At 36.0% G+C, this 21582-nt stretch overlaps 2 protein-coding genes across 2 annotated transcripts; both read left to right on the forward strand.

The window, feature by feature from the left end:
* The first annotated feature begins 2119 nt into the window (after positions 1-2119).
* Positions 2120-12135, forward strand: LOC113705329 (uncharacterized). The gene is made up of 4 exons (XM_027227136.2): positions 2120-3185; positions 9254-9325; positions 10914-11057; positions 11222-12135. The coding sequence occupies exons 1-4, from the start codon at positions 2399-2401 to the stop codon at positions 11422-11424; spliced, it is 1206 nt and encodes a 401-aa protein (XP_027082937.2). The 5' UTR covers positions 2120-2398; the 3' UTR covers positions 11425-12135.
* A 4381-nt stretch (positions 12136-16516) lies between these two features.
* Positions 16517-19523, forward strand: LOC113705328 (probable LRR receptor-like serine/threonine-protein kinase At3g47570). Its single transcript, XM_027227135.2, has 2 exons — positions 16517-18832; positions 18935-19523. Exons 1-2 carry the CDS (start codon positions 17893-17895, stop codon positions 19279-19281), a joined length of 1287 nt encoding a protein of 428 aa, XP_027082936.1. The 5' UTR covers positions 16517-17892; the 3' UTR covers positions 19282-19523.
* Positions 19524-21582: the final 2059 nt, after the last annotated feature.

The raw sequence follows: 21582 nt of genomic DNA on the forward strand, positions 1-21582 counted from the left end.
GCATGCTCTTTTTATTGCCAATGTGCATGTATTTGGGTTTGTTTACGTATATTTTTCCGACTCCAAGGAACAATTTTTATGTAAAATACTACATAAAATTTTGGAGGCGTATGGCCAACCGTGGAGTTGGAAACACAAAAAAAAAAAAAAAATTTAATAGTGCTATAATATAAATCAATCTCTCAATTTAATTCTGACTTTTATTTCTAAATTTTAGACATATACACCCACCCCTAAAAAGTGAATATTGTTGCAAAACTTAAAATCTCAAGTGTGCGTTATAATATAAATCAACCTCTCAATTTAATTATGACTTTTATTTCTAAAATTTAGACTTATATACCCACCCCTAAAAAGAGAATATTGTTGCAAAACTTAAAATCTCAAGCGTTCACACTTGTGTGAACGTGAGTATGACAAGGATATAAACATATTACAATCTGTCTAATGGATACCCGTTAAGATATATTTCAGGTGTTAGATTTTTAGAAATATAAAATTAATTAAAGAAATCATATAAATGCAAGGAAATTAATTAGAAAAAGTGTGCGAATGCAAGGGAAAGTAGTAATTATTAGTGTTAGTGTGTGTATACACGATAGGTTGAGTGGAATGTAGGTGTATTAAAGAGTGTTTACAGGACACTGGTTTAAAAAAAAAATCCAACATATATATTATTAGGATGTAACAAAAATTGTCCCGCTGACCATGAAAATCTTTGGCTCCACCACTGCAGGCAGGAATGGATACCCTTCAAAAGCGTTGCTTATGAATATAGGTGTCAAACCAACACATTTAACTAAATTTACTTATACCCTTTCATGAATAGATGGGTATGGATATCTTAAATTTTTGCATATGGGTATAAATGGGTTATCCAATAATACCCATTTATTAACTGGGTATTATTAGGTAATCCATCAAACCCAATTGACCCATTTAAAATTATTTTTCCCCAAATCTCTTCTCTTTCCCCACCCTTTTTTTTTCCAAAATTTTCATTTTGTTAACTACTTTTGTTATTATTATTATTATTATTTGTTGGTTTTATCTTATCATTTTATTTTCTCTTAGTTTGTTAACTTGCTCATTTTTCAGTATTACCAATTTATGATAAGTTTTAGCCTCTTTTCCTACCTTTTCAAAATGAAATTTTAAATTTACACATGAAAAAAATGTTAAGGGTTCAAAATTTTTGGATTAAATTTTTATGTTAACTTTTATAGTACTTAGTTCAAATTTTTATAGTCTTATTATTCAACTATTAAATACTATGTAATTTTATGACATAGAGTATAGATGGGGAAAAAATTGGTAATTAGGCTTATTGAACATTATAAGTAAATATTTAAAACTAATGATGGGTGCAAAGGATGGTATAAATTGATAACTTAGTTTGCAAAAATAAATTTAAATGAGTTTACAAAAAGTTAAAATAATACCCATTTATATCCATTTAATTAGATATGTATAAATGGATTGACTCACTTATACCCATTATCCATTACCCATTCTACTCAATCCAAATCCGTCCAAGTCACCCATTTTGACACCTCTATTTATGAGTATGTGCCACGATCAACTACTTCACTGAAGCAGCGAATTAAGCTCCACTTGACATTATTATTGTCTAACTGGAAAGTCCCGTCCCATGCATGAAGTCCCGTTGTTGGGGATGTTGAGAGGAAAAGAAAAGTCTGGTTCTTCTTTATTACAGAAGCCAACTACTAAATGTTATGGTCCAATATCGAATGGTTAACAAAATTTCCAACGTCCTTTACACGGTAGTTGACATGTCACATGTTGGAATTTATCAGCCAAGAATTATTAACAGCAACCTGCAGAATATATCCACATCAAAGGCTAGCTAGAAAATAGATGATTAGTACGTTCATAATTTCTTTGAGTTAGACTAGTAGTACCCTATTGTGTACAAATATATATATACATACATACATACATACATACATACCGATCTTGTAGATCTATGGGTCCAAATTTTGTCACATCTTTAAATACTTGAGTTAGTAAAATGGTGTGTTAAATTTTGAACCACCAAACCTATATACACTCGATCTACCTAAGTGTTTGCTCTAGACTACAGTCGTATTCATTCCCAAAGTCACCCCAACTAGAGAAGTCAACTTGGGGGAAGGGAAATTTATTTTTAAAAAGAAAAAGAGAGAGAGAGTCGGAAAAAGTGAAAAATTGATCAAAATTCAGCGGAAAAGGTTTTTTAAGGCAAAGTTTGGATAGCTGAGAGAGGTAAATGCTAAAATGTATTACATGCGGTCACATAATTCCAAAACAATGACTATATATAGAGGTTGCAACAGAATGGAGGAATGAGAGAATATCGCCGATTAGGACTATTGATTGATCATATAGGTCGGTCGATATGAAGAAACACTACTTTTACTTGTTCCCTCTTGCAGTACCTGTTTTGCTGCACTATCTAATGATGACCAGTTGCACAGCCATGAAAAGATTAAGTTTAGGCACTGATCAATCTGCTCTTTTAGCCCTGAAAGCCCATATCACTTCAGGACAGCAAGAATTCTTGTCAGAAAACTGGTCTTCTACAGCTGCTGCATCCTCTGTCTGTGACTGGATAGGAGTCCAGTGCAGCTCTCGACACCAAAGAGTGACTGCTTTAAATATTTCAAACATGGGACTCACCGGCACAATACCTCCGGATTTGGGAAACCTCTCCTTTCTTGTTTCTCTTGATCTGAGAAATAACTACTTCCACGGAAATCTGCCCGAAGAGTTGTCACACCTGCGCCGCCCGAGGTTCGTCAGGTTAACCACTAACAACTTCACTGGAGAGATTCCAATGTGGTTTGGTCACTTCCCAGAACTCCAGTTCTTGTTTCTGGACGGCAATGGTTTTAGTGGTTTTATTCCTTCTTCTATATCCAACTTGTCAAGAGTGGAAAAGTTAGATCTAAGCTACAATTTCCTGGAAGGAAATATTCCAGAAAAGATAGGAAATCTTTCGGTCCTCAGAGAGCTGTATCTATCTGGGGATGACTTAGTTGGTCAGATACCATTGAGTTTATGCAAGTTTTCTCAACGTCAGGTGCTAGACTTGTCTAACAACAGGTTAAGCGGGCAAATACCTAAAGAAATTGGAAATCTGGAGAAGCTCAAGGAGTTATACCTCATCACCAATAACTTAACAGGTAATAATTTTGCTTTGCCTTTGTATACTCACATGGTCAAACAGCGGTTAATAGTTTTTTTTTCCCTGTTTGACACAAGGATTAGAAAAGCGTGTTCAAGTGAAATCAAAAGATATATGCATACTATTTATACTATTCAGATGAAATCAAATAAAGATATGCATGGGTTTTAACAAAACTATTCATACACATGATCAATGAGAAATAAAAAAAAATTCATTTTGTGAAATGTTAACAATTGAAAATTTTTCTTACCAAAAAAAAAGGATCGAAAAATTCATTTTGTAAAATGTGAGAACTATGGAATGAATTATGTAAATTTTGATTTGACATTTTGTCCTTAAAAAATGCTCACGTACAAGATACATAATGGATTCCAGCCAAAAACTAGTTGAAAACTTAGATAGAAACCAAATTTGACCAATATGAATTTGTAAGGGACGTAAAATTATACTTCTAAAAGTAAGGGACGAAAACAATCATTTTGCAAAATGTGAGAAACATTTTCAACCATTTTCTCTTTTCAAAACATGGTCAAATGTCATCAATTAGACAAATTACAAATGCACATTTGTTTTAGGCATGATTTAACATACCTCCCCCAACGTTCATGACAATTATAGGCGGTGCCCTCTAAGTTTGAAAAATTACACCTACATCTCCTCTTGGTGTAAAATAACAAAAATAACCTTTACGAACTACAAAATGCAACGGCTCCATGGAGGGAATAATGCATTTGAAGTTAAAATAAATGGGTTATAAATGGGTAATTGGATTACTCATTTATATCCATTTAATTAGATAGGTATACATGGGTTGACTCACTTATGCTCATTACCCATTCTACTCAATCCAAATCCGTCCAAGTCACCCATTTTAACACCTCTATTTATGAGTATGTGCCACGATCAACTACTTCACTGAAGCAGCGAATTAAGCTCCACTTGACATTATTATTGTCTAACTGGAAAGTCCCGTCCCATGCATGAAGTCCCGTTGTTGGCGATGTTGAGAGGAAAAGAAAAGTCTGGTTCTTCTATTATTACAGAAGCCTACTACTAAATGTTATGGCTGATGGTCCAATATCGAATGGTTAACAAAATTTCCAACGTCCTTTACACGGTAGTTGACATGTCACATGTTGGAATTTATTAACCTGCAGAATATATCCACATCCAAGGCTAGCTAGAAAATAGATGATTAGTATGTTCAGAATTTCTTTGAGTTAGACTAGTAGTACCCTATTGTGTACAAATATATATATATACATACATACATACATACCGATCTTGTAGATCTATCGGTCCAAATTTTGCCACATCTTCAAATACTTGAGTTGGTAAAATGATGTGATAAATTTTGAACCACCAAACCTATATACACTCTATCTACCCAAGTGTTTGCCCTGGACTAGAGTCGTATTCATTCCCAAAGTCACCCCAACTAGAGAAGTCAACTTGGGGGAAGGGAAATTTATTTTTAAAAAGAAAAAAAGAGAGAGAGACGGAAAAAGTGCAAAATTGATCAAAATTCAGCGGAAAAGGTTTTTTAAGGTAAAGCTTGGATAGCGGAGAGAGGTAAATGCTAAAATGTATTACATGTGGTCATTGGAACTAAGGGTGCAAACGAGTCGAGTCGAGTCGAGATTTGGCCTTATCGAACCGAGCCTCCAGTTAATTAATTTTGTGAAGAGTTCGAGCTCGACGAGCTCAAAATGTCAAGTTCGAGCTCGAACTTAAAAAATAAAAAAAAAATAATAATAAATTTATTTTTAAAAAATAAAAAATAATTATTTATTTTTAAAAATGAATAAAATAATAATTTTTTAATAAATAATAAAATATAAGGGATATATGTATAATTTTACTATTAAAATAAAAAATAAAATATATATATAATTGAGCTCGCGAGCCAACGAGCTTAATGTTTTTGAGCTCGAGTTCGACTTAATTAGCTCGAGCTCGTACTCAAGCCGCTCGCGATCGGCTCGATTCACGAGCACCCCTAATTGGAATGTGTAAAGATGAAAGATCTACAGGACACTGCACACACATATTTCCAAAACAATGACTATAGAAATATATATAGAGGTTGCTACAGAATGGACTAATGAGAATATATCGCCGATTAGGACTATTGATTGATCATTTAGGTCTGTCGATATGAAGAAACACTACTTTTACTTGTTCCCTCTTGCAGTACTTGTTTTGCTGCACTATCTAATGATGACCAGTTGCACAGCCATGAAAAGATTAAGTTTAGGCACTGATCAATCTGCTCTTTTAGCCCTGAAAGCCCATATCACTTCAGAACAGCAAGAATTTTTGTCAAAAAACTGGTCTTCTACAGCTGCTGCATCCTCTGTCTGTGACTGGATAGGAGTCCAGTGCAGCTCCCGACACCAAAGAGTGACTGCTTTAAATATTTCAAACATGGGACTCACCGGAACAATACCTCCGGATTTGGGAAACCTCTCCTTTCTTGTTTCTCTTGATCTGAGAAATAACTCCTTCCACGGAAATCTGCCCGAAGAGTTGTCACACCTACGCCGCCTGAGGTTCATCCGGTTTTCCAAGAACAACTTCACTGGAGAGATTCCAATGTGGTTTGGTCACTTTCCCGAACTCCGGTTCTTGTTTCTTGACAACAATGGTTTCGGTGGCTTTATTCCTTCTTCTATATCCAACTTGTCAAGAGTGGAAAAGTTAGATCTAAGCGAAAATTTCCTGGAAGGAAATATTCCAGAAAAGATAGGAAATCTTTCAGCCCTCAAATTGCTGACTTTTATCGGAATTATTTAGCTGGTCAAATACCATTGAGCTTATGCAAGATTTCTCAACTTCAATCGCTAGACTTGTCATCCAACAGGTTTAGCGGGCACATACCTAAAGAAATTGGAAATCTGGAGAAGCTTACCTATCTATCCCTCATGACTAACAACTTCACAGGTAATGCTTTTGCTTTGCCTTTGTATACTGACAAGCTCAGACTGCGATTACTGGTTAGTTTTCCTTGTTTGGCACTGACATTCAACACTATTTACTGTTTTACCCAGCATGGCTTGGCTGGGCGCTTTTTTTTTTTTTTTTTTTTAATAGTACTATTGTAACTTTATACAAAGAATTTGAACCCTGGAAAATGGCTTGATACTTTTCCCAAAAAAAAGCCAGTAAAATGATTGGGTAAGATGTAAAATTGTATTTTGAAAAAAGTTTATTTCAAGAAACTGATCAAACAGAATGGAGGTAAAAGTCAGCTCTCTCTTTCTCAAATGACCAAAAGCTTTTACGCTAAAAGTACGCCTATCTTTTTTGAATAGTAATTGAGATGATTTGTCATAGTTCATATAACATTCCCAAAACGTTCTAAAAAATTTCATCAATTTGACAAATTATAAATGCACATTTATTTTAACTAAATCTGTGTTTGCATTCTTTTGGGAAAATCACATTCTTTTTAAACTTCTATGGTGGAGAGTTGTAATATCATAAGGATATAGGTCAAAGCTTGAAAAGCTACAGAGGTAGACTATACATATTAATCTCTCTATATATATATGAAAGTAGTTATTTTAATTAGAGTTGTTTCTCACTCTCATGTGGTATGCCTAATTGAAGAGAATTAACGCGTAGGGGTGTGCATCGAATTCGAATTCGGTAATTCGAAAGTTTGAATTCGGAATTTTTCGAAATTTTGGCTTCAATTTCACCGACCGAATTCGAATTCGAAATGGCTAATTCCGAATTCGAATTCGATACCGAATTGAATTCGAAATTCGGTGAATTCCGAATTCACCGAATTCAAATCCCCTTTACCCAAGTTAGACTTTTCATCAAGGTCACTGATGTTCTCATGTAATGTTGTGGCTTCTTGCTGATATGGTTTTACCCCATAAGGAGCATGGCCGGTTGACTTCAACTCAATTGGATAGCAGAGATTTGTGTTGTTCCATGCCCCAAAACGCCTCCCCATTTTCCCATAAAACAGCTCAGAGAATTTAAGCTCTCCTGTCAAATAATTTCCGTTCAGGTAGATAGCACTAATGTTGGGTAATGCTCCGATTCTTGGTGGGATATCCCCAGAGACTACTGCAGGAATAATGCCTTAACTTCGGTGGGCTACTGTGTTTAGATTGATAGCAGTTGCTGTAAATGCCCTGTCAAGAAGAACATGCCTTTAGCTCCGCTGCAGCGCCGGCTCACTTTTATTCGACACCTTAAACAACACTTACCCGGTCACCTCCGTTTCCCCTCAACTCCAGCGTCTCACCATTCAACCCTCCCCCTTCCTCCGTTTCCCTTTATTTCACTTCCCCTATCCAGAACCTAATTCAGAAATGCTTGGAAGCTGTTTGATGAAATGCCTAAGAAAAATAAACTAGAAACATAGATGAAAGCTAAGTAAAATTACCGGCGTACCTCAATGAAGGCTGATGATGTCTGTCTCTGTTGGGCTTGAAGGTGAAACCGAGAGAGTGAGACAGTAAGCTGAGTCGGAGGCAGAGGAAGAAAGGTGACGAAGAGGCGATGAGGAAGGAAGGAAGGCAGTGACGACTGACGAAGAGGAAGAGGGCGGCGGAAGAGTAGGGAGTAAGGTGTAAGGACTACGGTGAGTGAGTGAACAGATTAGGGTTTTTGGCTTTTTGCAATATCACTTATTATTTCAATTATTAACTTATTATATTATATAATATATATTATATATGTATTGTTAAAACTATTATAGTATATTATTATATATAAATGTTAATATTCGAATTCGATATAGAATTTCCGAATTCGAATTCCTATTTCGAATTACCAATTCGAATTCGGTAATTCCGATTTCAAAAACTATATTTTCGAATTCGACCCGATTTCGATCAATTCGAAATCGGATTACCGAATTCAACTACCGAAATTCCGAATTCGAAATTCCGAATTCAATTCGAAATCGATTCCGAAATCGAAATTTTTCGACTTTGCACACCCCTATTAACGCGTCATGGGTCATTTGGATTTTACCTATATTGAATATTATATTATATATTTAAAAACTATCCCTAATTTTAAAATAACTTTAAAAATGACTAATCTTATCTTAATGATATCTAAAATAACTTTAAAAATAACTAATTTTATGTTAATGATATATGTTTTCTATCAAATTATTACATAGAACTATAGTAAAACATTTTTCAAATCACAATTATTAAAATCTTACTTATTCCATAAATTACTTCCTTTTACCATTGATTATTATTCAAATTGTTCATCATCTCTTCCCTTAATTGTGAATTAACTTAGTGAAAAAAAAAGAATTAACTATTACATTAACAGATTTATCAATATTGTTGATATATTGATGAAAAAAAAGTGGATTGCTAGATCTTTTCTAGGTTCATGGTCATTATATAAATATGTACTTCTAGTTTGATTTAACTTATCTAAAAAGTTGATTTAATTAACTGTTAATATATACGTCTAGGTTCCTGGTCATTATAAATATTTAAATTATCTAAAAGAATATTTATTAAAAAAAAGAATATCTATTAAGTTTTTGACATGGAATACATTATTTGATGTATATTATCATATTATAGTGAAAAGTATGTAAATAAATTTTTAAAAATTAGTAGATAATTGAACATTTAGAATACATTAATTTTTTAAAGTTAATATGAATGAAAATGTAGAATCATTGTTAATTTTGTATTTAAATTATTCATATTTGTATAAATTCACAATAAATAAAAAAAAGGCCATGTTAAGGCACATGTAAATTTCTAGTTTAAAATCTAATTTCTGTGGGTAGCCTGCCGTCTCTACATCCAGCCTTTCGTGCGTCCCTTCCCTCTCCTCTTTTTTTTTTTAAATTTTTTGAAAGGGAGAATTGAAAAGCCTCAATCTTAATCACTCCACTAAAGTTTCCTTGACTTCGTCCCTCCACCAAAGTTTCTTCTTTATTCCAAAAGCTTAAATCGCCAACACAAATTTCCACTTGTTAGTTACATTTCGATGAAGTAAGACATTTTTCAATATATCTCCGAAATGAATATGATTAATTTTGTCTTTACGTAAACCTTTTAGGTGTAATTCCCCGAGAAATTGGCAAACTGCATGGTTTGAAACTTCTCGTGTTGGGGCGTAACAACTTGACAGGTAAATCAAGTCTCTGTATAGCTTCAACATTGATGGTCTATTTACAATCATGCAACTAGCAATATTTGGAGTAAGTTCTGGGTGAAATGAATTCATGTCATGTCTATTTCAATGTCCATAAACTTCAGATACTCCTACTTACTATTTGGGGTGAGCATTTGGTACAAATTCGACATTTTGGTGCATCCAATTCGATAAATTTGGTTATGTGACCTATAAAATCTTACACCTATTTCAATTTTGAATTAGAGCTAACTGAATTCATTTCAATTTTGAAATCTTACACCTATTTCAATTTTGAATTCATTTCAATTCTGAATTCAAATTCGGGACTGGAAATGAAAACGATTTAACCGAATTAAATGGGAAAAAATTGCAATTGGTATTCATTTGTTCAAATCATTTGAAAAATCGATTAATATTAATTTGTTCCCCTATACCTAATTATATCTTGAATCCAAGCTTCAATGATTTAGGGAACAGAAAAAGTGATTAATTCAAATCAAAATGCAACTTACTTGTGTAGTTACAAAGTTACAATTTACAATGAGGAATGATTAGTGATAAGTGATAACTTTGCTAATTCACTTGTGCAGTTGTGTACACTTATACTGCTATACATACACTTGTATAGTACTAATTATGTTTAATATTTAGTACTATACTTATATAGTTGTACTTATTATCTATTTGTGTATACAGCGATAAGTATCATAGTTAGTGTACTATAATAGTTATATTACAAATATTGTAATAGTATATTGTACATAATTATATATTATTATAGGTATATGATGATACTATCTACTATTTACAACTAATAGCCTTTACTTATATAAAATATTAATAGTATATAGGCTTTACCTATATAATATATTAATAGCATATAGCTAATTTGATATTCAAATGCGGTAATATGGGTTCTATTTCATTTTACTGAATTTGAATTCAAAATCGATTATTATCAAATTGAAATTCTTATTACCTATTTCATATCAAATTAAAATTAGGTGAATTTGGTAAATACCACTTTTGTACCAAATACCAGATACCCGATATCAAATTACTAAATTGAATTTGAAATAGAGTACGAATTCGGTACTAAATTGAATTTGCTCAACCCCATACTATGGAAAACATCCACCCAAAAAAAAAAACTTAGAAGTTCCAAAAGAGCCATATATTCCTTGGACGTATCTACTTAGAAAGTTTGTTACAACAACATTTACTTACTTTAGATAAACATAAATCCAGTGAGTAATCATTTTTTTCCCCTTAGTTTGCCGCCATGTAAAAGTATGGACCATCATTTTTTTTTAAACCCCTTTCTGTGCTGCATTGGAACGATTATTATGTGGAAAAATCTTTTATATTATTCGCTCTACCATTTTTTTGGTATTTGCGATGTAATTTATGTAAGAAATGAAATGATAACGATTAAAAAAAAAGAAAGAAAAAAATAAAAAACGGTGCTTAGAGAATAATGCAGAAGAATCTTCTGACGCTGATTTTGCCTCAAAGGGAACCCAGGCCTATGTAGTGTGTATACATTTCACACACACTGCTAGCCGACTTCTGTGATTGGCAGGTACGATTCCACGAGAGATAGGCAATCTGCAAAACCTGCAGGGGCTCAATCTGGAATGGAATCAAATCATGGGAATGATTCCAAAAGAAATCGGGAATTTGACGATGCTTACTGAGCTCTATTTCGCCAACAACTCCTTGACAGGTAAATACATCTTTAAAGTACCATTTTTTGGTGAAGTAAATCGAAATCAGTTAACTAAACGGTTACATCCATTCAAAAAAAAATTTATTTATAATTGGTTTCTTCAAAGAATTTTACAGCCTAATGATTGATATGCTTCCTTTGAAAATGAATCTGGCACACAGGTACAATACCACCTGAGATGGGTAACCTTTACCAACTCGAGAATCTTCAGTTACCTTATAATGGCCTGAATGGCTCCAATCCCCCCGGACTCTTCAACCTCTCAGCATTGCGGAATATTGAACTTGCATTTAATCATCTATCAGGAAATCTTCCGCCGGATCTAGGACACAGACTGCCCAAGTTATGGGCCATGGGTCTCTAAGTGAATAACCTTGGTGGAGCTATACCAGTGTCCATTACAAATTGTTCTAAATTGGAGATCCTAACTATTGAACATAACCGATTCACTGGCTCCATTCCTGACTCGCTTGGGGACCTTAGGCTCCTGCAAAGGCTGGCTCTGTTTGACAACAATTTAACAAGTGATCCTACATCTATGGAGCTGAGCTTCATCACTTCATTGACAAAATGCAAAAACTTGGTTTTTTTAGCCCTGGGCCCAAATCCGTTAAATGGGCTTCTTCCAGCTTCCGCTGGGAATCTCTCTGCTACTCTACAGAAGTTGTATATAGGAACTAGTGGAATCAAGGGCACCATACCAAGTCAAACTGGCAACTTGACCAATTTGATAGTGCTTGATCTACAGTCGAATCAGTTGACCGGAGGCATCCCAGCAGCATTCAAAGATCTACAAAAGCTGCAAGGTTTGGCTGTGGGAGATAATAATCTTAACGGCACCTTAGATAACCTTTGCAATTTGCATAGCTTGACTTTAATAGATCTGACCACAAACCAGTTTTCCGGGTCCATACCAGAATGCTTTCGCAATATGACCTCTCTTCGGGATCTTACACTAGGAAACAACTTTTTAGTCTCTGCCATACCTAATAGTTTTTGGAACCTCAAAGATCTCTTGCAGTTGAACTTATCCTCAAACTCCCTTAATGGTTCCTTGCCTCTCGAAGTTGGAAAATTGAAAGTTATTACTGTTGGGAAAATCGGGTATTTTCCCACTCAAAATTACAACTAGTGATTAAACCGATTCAATAATTCCCAGGAAAGATCGTCAAACAATTTCCTTAGACAGAATTACCATTCCAAGTAAATTCCCAGGAAAGGCTGGAGGGGTCACAAGCGGTCCCACTTAAAATCCAGTCTCCTAGACAGAACTTACGTGCACGGTGTATTATTACAACTATACCCGTGTATACATAAATAATACGTACACACGAATAAGAAAAATACACCCAAATGAACCGTATAAAACACTACAAATAAACCCGACAAATATAGACAAATATATTGAATACTATACTACAACAGAAAAGAAACTAATAAATAAATGCGGAACAAATAAAAGAGATATGGAAAGAACGCACCCGAAAAATTGATAACGGAGTTCGGCCAATTTTGCCTACTCTCCGAGCACCACTCAAGCAGCCTGCTTTTATAAATTTTGGGAGGAGAAAGACTTACAAAAGAATTACAAAATCCTTTTTGGTGTAATTCTTTTGTTTTCTTTTTCTTTTGGTACCTCTCAATTGGGAAGCTTGAGAGCTTATTTATAACTCTCAAATCCTTCACCAATTCATGAACCTATCGATGTGGGATGAATATTTCTGCCACCAAAATTCACAATTGTGAGCTGTGGAAAAATTGTCAAAGTCCACAATTGTGGCTTTGATTCAACAAATCTCCACCTTGGCATAAATCTAATCCCACCAAAAATACAAACCTTCTCACCCAAACGGTCCTTGCGGTGCTTCCAAATTTGCGCCGTCAGGCGCCAACTCAAATATGCAGGATATTGACCAAGTCTAAACAATGTTCAAACTTGGACCTTGTAACCACCTTGATCAGCATATCTGCAGGATTCTCCGTAGTTCGAATCTTCTGAAGAAAAATCTCCTCTTCTTCGAGAATTTCCCGCACAAAGTGATAACGAACATCAATGTGCTTCGTTCTTGCGTGCAAGACCTGGTTCTTTGCTAAGTGAATAGCACTCTGACTGTCACAAAACACGTCAATGTGTTTTTGACCAACTCCCAAGTCTTCAAGCAATCCTTGAAGCCAAATTGCCTCCTTCAAAGCTTCTGTAATCGCCATGTACTCTGCCTCTGTTGTTGACAAAGCCACCGTTGACTGCAAAGTAAACTTCCAACTAACTGGCGCCTTGGCAAATGTGAACAAGTAGCCAGTTGTAGAACGTCGCTTATCCAAATCACCTGCATAGTCAGAATCACAATATCCAACTACACATTGACCAAGTGTTTTATCCTGCTCAAATACTAATCCAACATCTACGGTATTTTGGATATACCGTAGAATCCATTTCACAGCTAGCCAATGACCCTTGCCCGGATCATGCATAAACCTGCTTACCACACTAACTGCCTGTGAAATGTCGGGTCTCGTACACACCATTGCATACATCAAGCTACCAACTGCATTAGCATACGGGACTTTCGCCATGTATGCTCGCTCTTCATTCGTCTTTGGAGATAATAGGCTACTAAGTTTCAAATGAGGAGCAAGCGCAGTACTTACAGGTTTTGAATCTTCATTCATGCCAAAACGTTGTAGTACCTTCTTCAAATACTGCTTCTGTGTCAGACAAAGCTTGCCGCTCATTCTATCCCTGATTATCTCCATGCCGAGAATCTTCTTGGCTTCTCCCAAATCCTTCATCTCGAACTCTTTACTCAACTGAGCCTTCAATTTGTCAATTTCAACTTGGCTCTTTGATGCTATCAGCATATCATCAACGTACAAGAGTAAATAGATGTAGGAATCATCTCGTAGCTTGCGCAAATACACACAGTGATCATATTTGCTTCTTGTGTACTTCTGACCCATCATGAACTGGTCAAATCGTTTGTACCATTGTCTCGGTGATTGTTTCAATCCGTACAACGATTTGCTCAGTTTACAAACCCAATTTTCTTTACCAGCAACTTTAAATCCATCTGGTTGAGACATATAAATTTCCTCCTTCAAGTCACCGTGAAGGAACGCAGTCTTCACATCAAGTTGAGCTAGCTCCAAATTTAACTGCACTACCAAGGCCAACAAAATTCTAATCGAGGAATGTTTAACAACTGGAGAAAATACCTCATTATAATCAACTCCCTCCTTCTGAGCGTAGCCTTTAGCCACCAATCTTGCCTTGTAGCGAACATCAATCTTGTCAGGAAATCCTTCTTTCTTTGCAAATATCCATTTGCATCCAATTGCCTTCTTGCCCTTCGGTAGTTGTGTCAACTTCCACGTCTTGTTCTTCTGAAGAGATTGCATCTCTTCTTCCATAGCATCTTTCCATCTATCACTTTCTGTACTTCGAATTGCTTCAGAAAATGTGGATGGAACATCATCAATAACTGGAAGTGCATAGGCCACCATGTCAACAAAACGAGCAGGTTTATGAATTTCTCGTCTTGCCCTATTAACGGCAATTGACTCTTGCTGCTGTTGAGGTTCTTGGGTTGAAACCTCTTCCTCATCTGACTCCTCTTCTGCCATAGGAGAGTCACTAATGGTGCTGTTGGTTGGGCTCACCATTATCTGCTCAAACTCCACCTGTTTCGGCGTACACTCCACCTGTTGCGGAGTACCACTGGTTCCATCTTGTGTTACCTTATTCAACATGGCAGATTCATCAAAGGTAACATCCCTGCTGATAATGGTTTTCTTTGCTTCTAGACACCACAACCGGTATCCCTTAACTCCAGCACTAAAGCCCATAAAGAGAGCCTTCTTTGCACGTGGATCTAATTTTAATTCATTTACATGATAATATGCAGTAGAACCAAAAATACGCAAAGAATCATAATCTGTTGCAAGTTTTCCATACAATACCTCTAATGGAGTCTTGCCACCGATTGCAGATGATGGCAAGCGATTGACGAGATGTTGAGCGTATGTCACAGCCTCTGCCCAAAACTTTCTGCCTAACCCAGCATTAGACAGCATGCAACGTACTTTCTCCACTAGTGTCTTGTTCATACGTTCTGACACCCCATTCTGCTGCGGTGTTTTTCTAACTGTGAAGTGCCGAACTATGCCACATTCTTGGCATATCTTCTGGAAGGGATCACTCTTGTATTCTCCACCGTTGTCTGTTCGGAGAATCTTGATCTTTCTTCCCGTCTGGTTTTCAACCTGAGCTTTCCATTTAAGGAAAATATCTAGCACCTCATCCTTGCTCTTCATAGTAAACACCGAAACTCTTCTGGAAAAATCATCAATAAAAGTGACAAAATAATACCTGCCACCAAGGGATGGAGTCTTGGCAGGTCCCCACACATCTGAGTGCACATAATCCAAAATACCCTTGGTATTATGGATACCAGTGCCAAATTTCACTTTTCTTTGTTTTCCCAGAACACAATGCTCACAAAATTCTAATTTGCAAACTTTCGTACCTTTCAATAATCCTTGTTTGGCAAGATTTTGCAAGGATTTTTCACCAGCATGTCCCAATCACATGTGCCACAACTTTGTTGCCTCTGCATCTTTCTTGCTACTGGAAGATGTTGTAGCTGCTGCTGTCCCAACAACTGTACTACCTTGGTAGTAATACAGATTATTCTTCCTCGCACCTTTCAACATCACAAGTGCTCCCGAAGTTACTTTAAGAATTCCATCTCGCATCTTCACTTCCAGGCCTTTTGACTCCAAGAGTCCCAAGGAGATGAGATTCCTCTTCAAATTCGGCACGTACCGAACATCCTTCAGGATTCTGGTGGATCCATCATGATTACGCAGCTTGATTGAACCTATCCCAACTGTTTTACATGGATTGTCATTTCCCATGTACACAACTCCACCATCAAGTTCTTCAAATTCAAAGAACCACTCCCGCATGGGAGTCATATGGTAGGTACAAGCTGAATCCAAAATCCACTCATTTGGATGAGATGTTAAAGGTGATACAGCCAAAGAGAAATCTGATTCCGCATCACTTTTGCATTCTGCAATATTTACGTCTTGCGGAGCTTTCCCTTTTTTCTTCAACTTTGGACAGTCTTTCTTCCAATGCCCTTTCTCACGACAGAAAGCACACTCATCTTTGGCAACTCTGCTTTTCGATTTGGACCTTCCTCTTCTCCCCCTTGATTGGCTTTGTTGACGACCTCTTGTCACTAACGCTTCATCTGCTGCAGCTACTTTCTTTTTCATTTTATCCTACTTTCTCAATTCACGACTATACAAAGCAGAACATATAGCATCTAAAGACACATTTTCCTTCCCATGAAGTAACGTAGTTTCCAAATGTTCAAATTCATCAGGAAGGGATGATAACAACATCAAAGTCAAATCTTCATCTTCAAAATTTACATCTAAATTAAACAGGTCTGCTACTAATTGATTAAATATAGTGATGTGTTCATTCATAGTAGTACCTGGTTGGTAATCGAAACGGAACAATCTTTTCTTCATTAGGAGTTTATTCTGACCACTTTTCTTCAGAAATTTCCCCTCCAATGCCTTCCACAATTTCCATGCAGAAGTCTCGTTCTTGAAAGCATATTTTTGCTCTTTGGATAAACACGATCGAATAGTTCCGCATGCCAACCGATTTATGGTACTCCACTCCTTCTCTTCTATGTCATCTGGTTTCTTTTCTTCAATGGCAATATCAAGACCCTGTTGGAAAAGAGAGTCCATGACTTCGCCTTGCCACATGCCGAAATGGCCAGTACCGTCAAATGTGTCCACCGCCACCTTCAAACTTGACATTGGAATCCTCGACCATGTGGACGAGGAAGCCGATGCCCCAGATATAATTCTTGACGTGGAATTGTCAGATGCCATTACAGACTCAAATGATAGTATTCAATATAACAAATTACAAACAAACCAAAGGACGAACCTTCGGCTCTGATACCACTTGTTGGGAAAATCGGGTATTTTCCCACTCAAAATTACAACTAGTGATTAAACCGATTCAATAATTCCCAGGAAAGATCGTCAAACAATCTCCTTAGACAGAATTACCATTCCAAATAAATTCCCAGGAAAGGCTGGAGGGGTCACAAGCGGTCCCACTTAAAATCCAGTCTCCTAGACAGAACTTACGTGCACGGTGTATTATTACAACTATACCCGTGTATACATAAATAATACGTACACACGAATAAGAAAAATACACCCAAATGAACCGTATAAAACACTACAAATAAACCCGACAAATATAGACAAATATATTGAATACTATACTACAACAGAAAAGAAACTAATAAATAAATGCGGAACAAATAAAAGAGATATGGAAAGAACGCACCCGAAAAATTGATAACGGAGTTCGGCCAATTTTGCCTACTCTCCGAGCACCACTCAAGCAGCCTGCTTTTATAAATTTTGGGAGGAGAAAGACTTACAAAAGAATTACAAAATCCTTTTTGGTGTAATTCTTTTGTTTTCTTTTTCTTTTGGTACCTCTCAATTGGGAAGCTTGAGAGCTTATTTATAACTCTCAAATCCTTCACCAATTCATGAACCTATCGATGTGGGATGAATATTTCTGCCACCAAAATCCACAATTGTGAGCTGTGGAAAAATTGTCAAAGTCCACAATTGTGGCTTTGATTCAACAAATACATCTATTGACGTATCAGCTAATCAATTCTCTGGCGATATTCCCAGCACAACAGGTGGTTTGCAATACCTGTTGATTTTAAATTTATCCCAAAACCAATTTCAGGGATCTATCCCAGAGTCATTTGGCAATATGCTCAGCTTGCAAGGACTTTACTTATCGCATAACAATCTTTCTGGCTTCATACCGAAGTCATTGGAGGCACTTCGGGACCTCAAAGAGCTTGACGTTTCTCATAACCATTTAAGTGGTGAAATTCCTTCTGGTGGTCACTTTAGGAACTTTACTGCTGAATCTTTTCTGTTCAACGATGCATTGTGCGGAGATTCCAGGTTTCACGTGCCATCTTGCCCAAGAACTAATTCAATTCACAGGTCCAGAACAAAAAAGGTGCTTCTATTTGTATTTGTTCCTCTGGGACTCGCTGCTGTAGTTGTCGCAGCCTTAGCAATTGTCTTCAGAAGATATTGGAAGAAATATCAGGATTCCAAAGGAGTAAACATGGTATTAGTGCCAACGCAAGAAGGAGTTTCATACTATGAACTTCTTCGAGCAACTGATGGGTACAGTGAAAGCAATTTGCTTGGCATTGGGAGTTTTGGATCTGTTTACAAGGGGATCCTCAATGATGGAAGGTCTATTGCTGTAAAGGTTTTCAATTTGGAATTGGAAGGAGTAATCAAGAGCTTTGATGTAGAGTGTGAAGTACTGAAGAACCTTCGCCATCGAAATCTTGTGAAGGTCATCAGCGGTTGTTGGAACCAGGATTTTAAGGCCTTGGTGCTTGAACACATGTGCAATGGAAGCCTTGAGAAGCGGCTGTATTCTGACAACTATTTCTTAGATACTCTACAGAGATTGAATATAATGATAGAAGTGGCAAGTGCAGTGCAATATCTCCACGAAGAATATTCGACGCCTGTGATTCACTGTGATTTGAAGCCCAGTAATGTCTTACTTGATGAAGATATGGTCGCCCACGTCTGCGACTTTGGTATTGCAAAAATGCTGGAAAAGGAGGAAAGCTTTGCATGGACCAGGACCTTAGCTACAGTTGGCTACATTGCTCCAGGTAATGATTCTTCACTCTTAATCCTAAATGTTTGTATAGCATTTAGTTTTTTTTTCTTTTTTTTCTTATGTGACACTTGTTCAATTTGAACGTTGGTTGTAGAGTATGGATCTGAGGGGCTGATATCAGCAAAATGCGATGTTTATAGCTATGGAATCATGCTGATGGAAGTTTTTTCAAGAAGAAAGCCTAATGATGAAATGTTTGCTGGAAATTTGAACTTGAAGAGTTGGATAAATGATTCTATGCCTAATTCGATTCTTCAAGTCATTGATGCTAAGTTGTTGAAGCGTGAGGATGAAAATTTCACTGAGAAGTTGGAGGGTTTTGCATCCATCTTGGAATTAGCCTTAAAATGTGTTCGTGAATCTCCAACTGACAGACTCAGTATGAAAGTTGTTCTTGAAACACTGAAGAAGATCAAACTCAAATTCTTGCAAGTAATGTAGGCTGATGAATAGTTCGGATCGAATATGTATCATCTTTTATAATCATCCGAAAAATTAGGGAAAAGAGGCAATTTGTTGATGCCAAATAAATGAAAGCACATGAGCTATGAAAGACGCTGTATTACTGCAAATCAAATTGTATGATTAAAATTTGGAATTTCTGAATGTAGAGAGAAGCAGGGAACCTCTATGTTCAAAAAATAACCTCCTCAATGTCATGACGCTGTAGTTGCTTTCACTGATGATATCCGCTTCAATTCTTTGCCAGTTTCTTAGACACAGGAATCATATAGATCAGTGAAAATCATATCCCTTGCTTATGGCTTAGATTATAAAACAATTCCCAAAAAAGACAATATCTGATTCATTCAACAATTTTGGCAAACTGTAGCCTAGTCCCCGCAATTTCTCATATCTTGAATCACAGCATACTTACTCCATAGATTTTATTCAATTCTAGTTCACAATTGGCTGATTACAGTGCCTTTCCGGTGAAATGAACGTGTGGTCAGGCGAGAGAGGTAGCGAGAGAGAGAAACTCTGCTACCACCATTGTTGAAATTCTTTGTGTGCACTATTGTATAATGGGGAGTGGTTTCATAATTCACCATTGATCAATCTGCTTTTCTAGCCCAATAGTGGAAAAATTATATGCAGTTTATTGCTTAATTGTATTCTAAGCCAGAAATGTTGAGTTTATCTTTGTATCCACATCGCAAACTTTACAAAGAAATCCCTCCTCATAGTAGTTATAAATATAGAAAAAATAAATGAAATTTTTTGAAACAGAAGAAAGGAAAATCTATTTTGTCATTTAGACAAAAAAAAAAATTATTCTTAAGAATTCAACGGGTCCTCCCCCTTCAAATCAGCCAAAGAAAGAAGGGAATCCCGCCAAGTTTTATGCTTTCATGTCTCGAACTTAATTCATTCGACAATTACAGGGATGAACCCAATCCGAAATATGGACCATAAAAGAAAACACCTATTAAACCAGAATTATTTTCTAAGATTATGTACACACTCTTTCTTTTGTACTCTATTTCTATTATAGTAAATCTGATACCCTTTACCCGTGGACGTAGGTCAATTCGGCCAACCACGTAAAATTTTGTATGTTTTTATTTATTTTATTTAGTTATTGTCTTTATTGGATTATCAAGAATCTTATTGTTCGTGTTAGTTGATTTCTTAAGACCAGACCAAACAAGAAAAACAAAGAAACAAAATGTGTTTAACAAAATCACCTGAGCTTATCGAATTAGTCTTACACGAAATTCTTGGCATTATAGTGAACATTTCCTTGGAAAACGACAGTGGAAATGCTTCTTATCCACGATTTCGAACTCATATATAGAGGACACGTTGATAAGGAAGCTTAGATAGCAAAATTGCCTTCAAAATCAAAAACTTCAAAATCAATCAAAACGTACAATATCTCACTGTCCTACAAAAATCTGAGAATTCCACATTGTTTAGTTCTACTGTTCATATAAATACCTGGGCATGGTGTTGTTAAAAATAGATGAATTCAACATTCAATGAGCAACACTTACGACATTAGTAAAAGCACTTTACTCAATTCACTTCGGAACTGGAATACCCTTTGATTGAAAAGACTTTTTTGCCAAAGTGAATGTGAGAACCAAGAGCAAGCATGCTATTTCTCTTTCAAGGGTGCATGATTCATTACACAGAAGCCTCATATGACTGGGGGATCTCCATTGAAGTTGTAACATTTCTCCAAATAATCCTCTAACTCTATACAGTTTTTTCCTAATTTATTAGCGATAAATGCTTCAAAAATTAATTTAGAAGCCACGAAAAATTATCCATTGATTTACATTTGATGGCATTTCATCTAGCTGAAATATTTATTCACAAGTTTCCTGGTAGGTTGGTTATGTCGGCACGCAGAATGAAAAAGCATAATATGTTCTTAGTTTGGAGTTTGGAGAAAGTTCTAGTTAGAAGCAATTATGAATTTAAACTCAGAGAATTTAATCTTGTGAATAAAACAAATGCCTCTGGCACTATGAATTATGTTAATTCTCGATACCCTAATCGCGGTTTCCACTTCATGAATTTTGAACTTAATATGAAAGACAAAAAGAAGTATACTAGCAAATTTTCATGAATTTACGCAATACCTCAAATTGCCTGTAAACTTGTCCAATATACCTTTTTGATTCTTGGGCTTGAATTTTTGATATCTTTAGTTCCCTTGTATTTTCTTTAACTTTTGCTTCTTTCAAACATATGGAGATGCAAGAATGTTTCTTTAATTTAGAACACAACATT

Source organism: Coffea arabica, chromosome 8c (genome assembly GCF_036785885.1).
Source record: "Coffea arabica cultivar ET-39 chromosome 8c, Coffea Arabica ET-39 HiFi, whole genome shotgun sequence".
NCBI classification, from domain to species: domain Eukaryota; kingdom Viridiplantae; phylum Streptophyta; class Magnoliopsida; order Gentianales; family Rubiaceae; genus Coffea; species Coffea arabica.

Excerpts from the sequence above, each read along its gene's own strand:
- LOC113705329 (XM_027227136.2), top strand. The coding sequence starts at position 2,399 with ATGAAGAAACACTACTTTTACTTGTTCCCTCTTGCAGTACCTGTTTTG. Across the intron at positions 3,186-9,253 it reads CATCACCAATAACTTAACAG|GTGTAATTCCCCGAGAAATT; the intron begins GTAATAATTTTG and ends TAAACCTTTTAG. Across the intron at positions 9,326-10,913 it reads GGGGCGTAACAACTTGACAG|GTACGATTCCACGAGAGATA; the intron begins GTAAATCAAGTC and ends TGTGATTGGCAG.
- LOC113705328 (XM_027227135.2), top strand. The coding sequence starts at position 17,893 with ATGCTCAGCTTGCAAGGACTTTACTTATCGCATAACAATCTTTCTGGC. Across the intron at positions 18,833-18,934 it reads AGTTGGCTACATTGCTCCAG|AGTATGGATCTGAGGGGCTG; the intron begins GTAATGATTCTT and ends CGTTGGTTGTAG.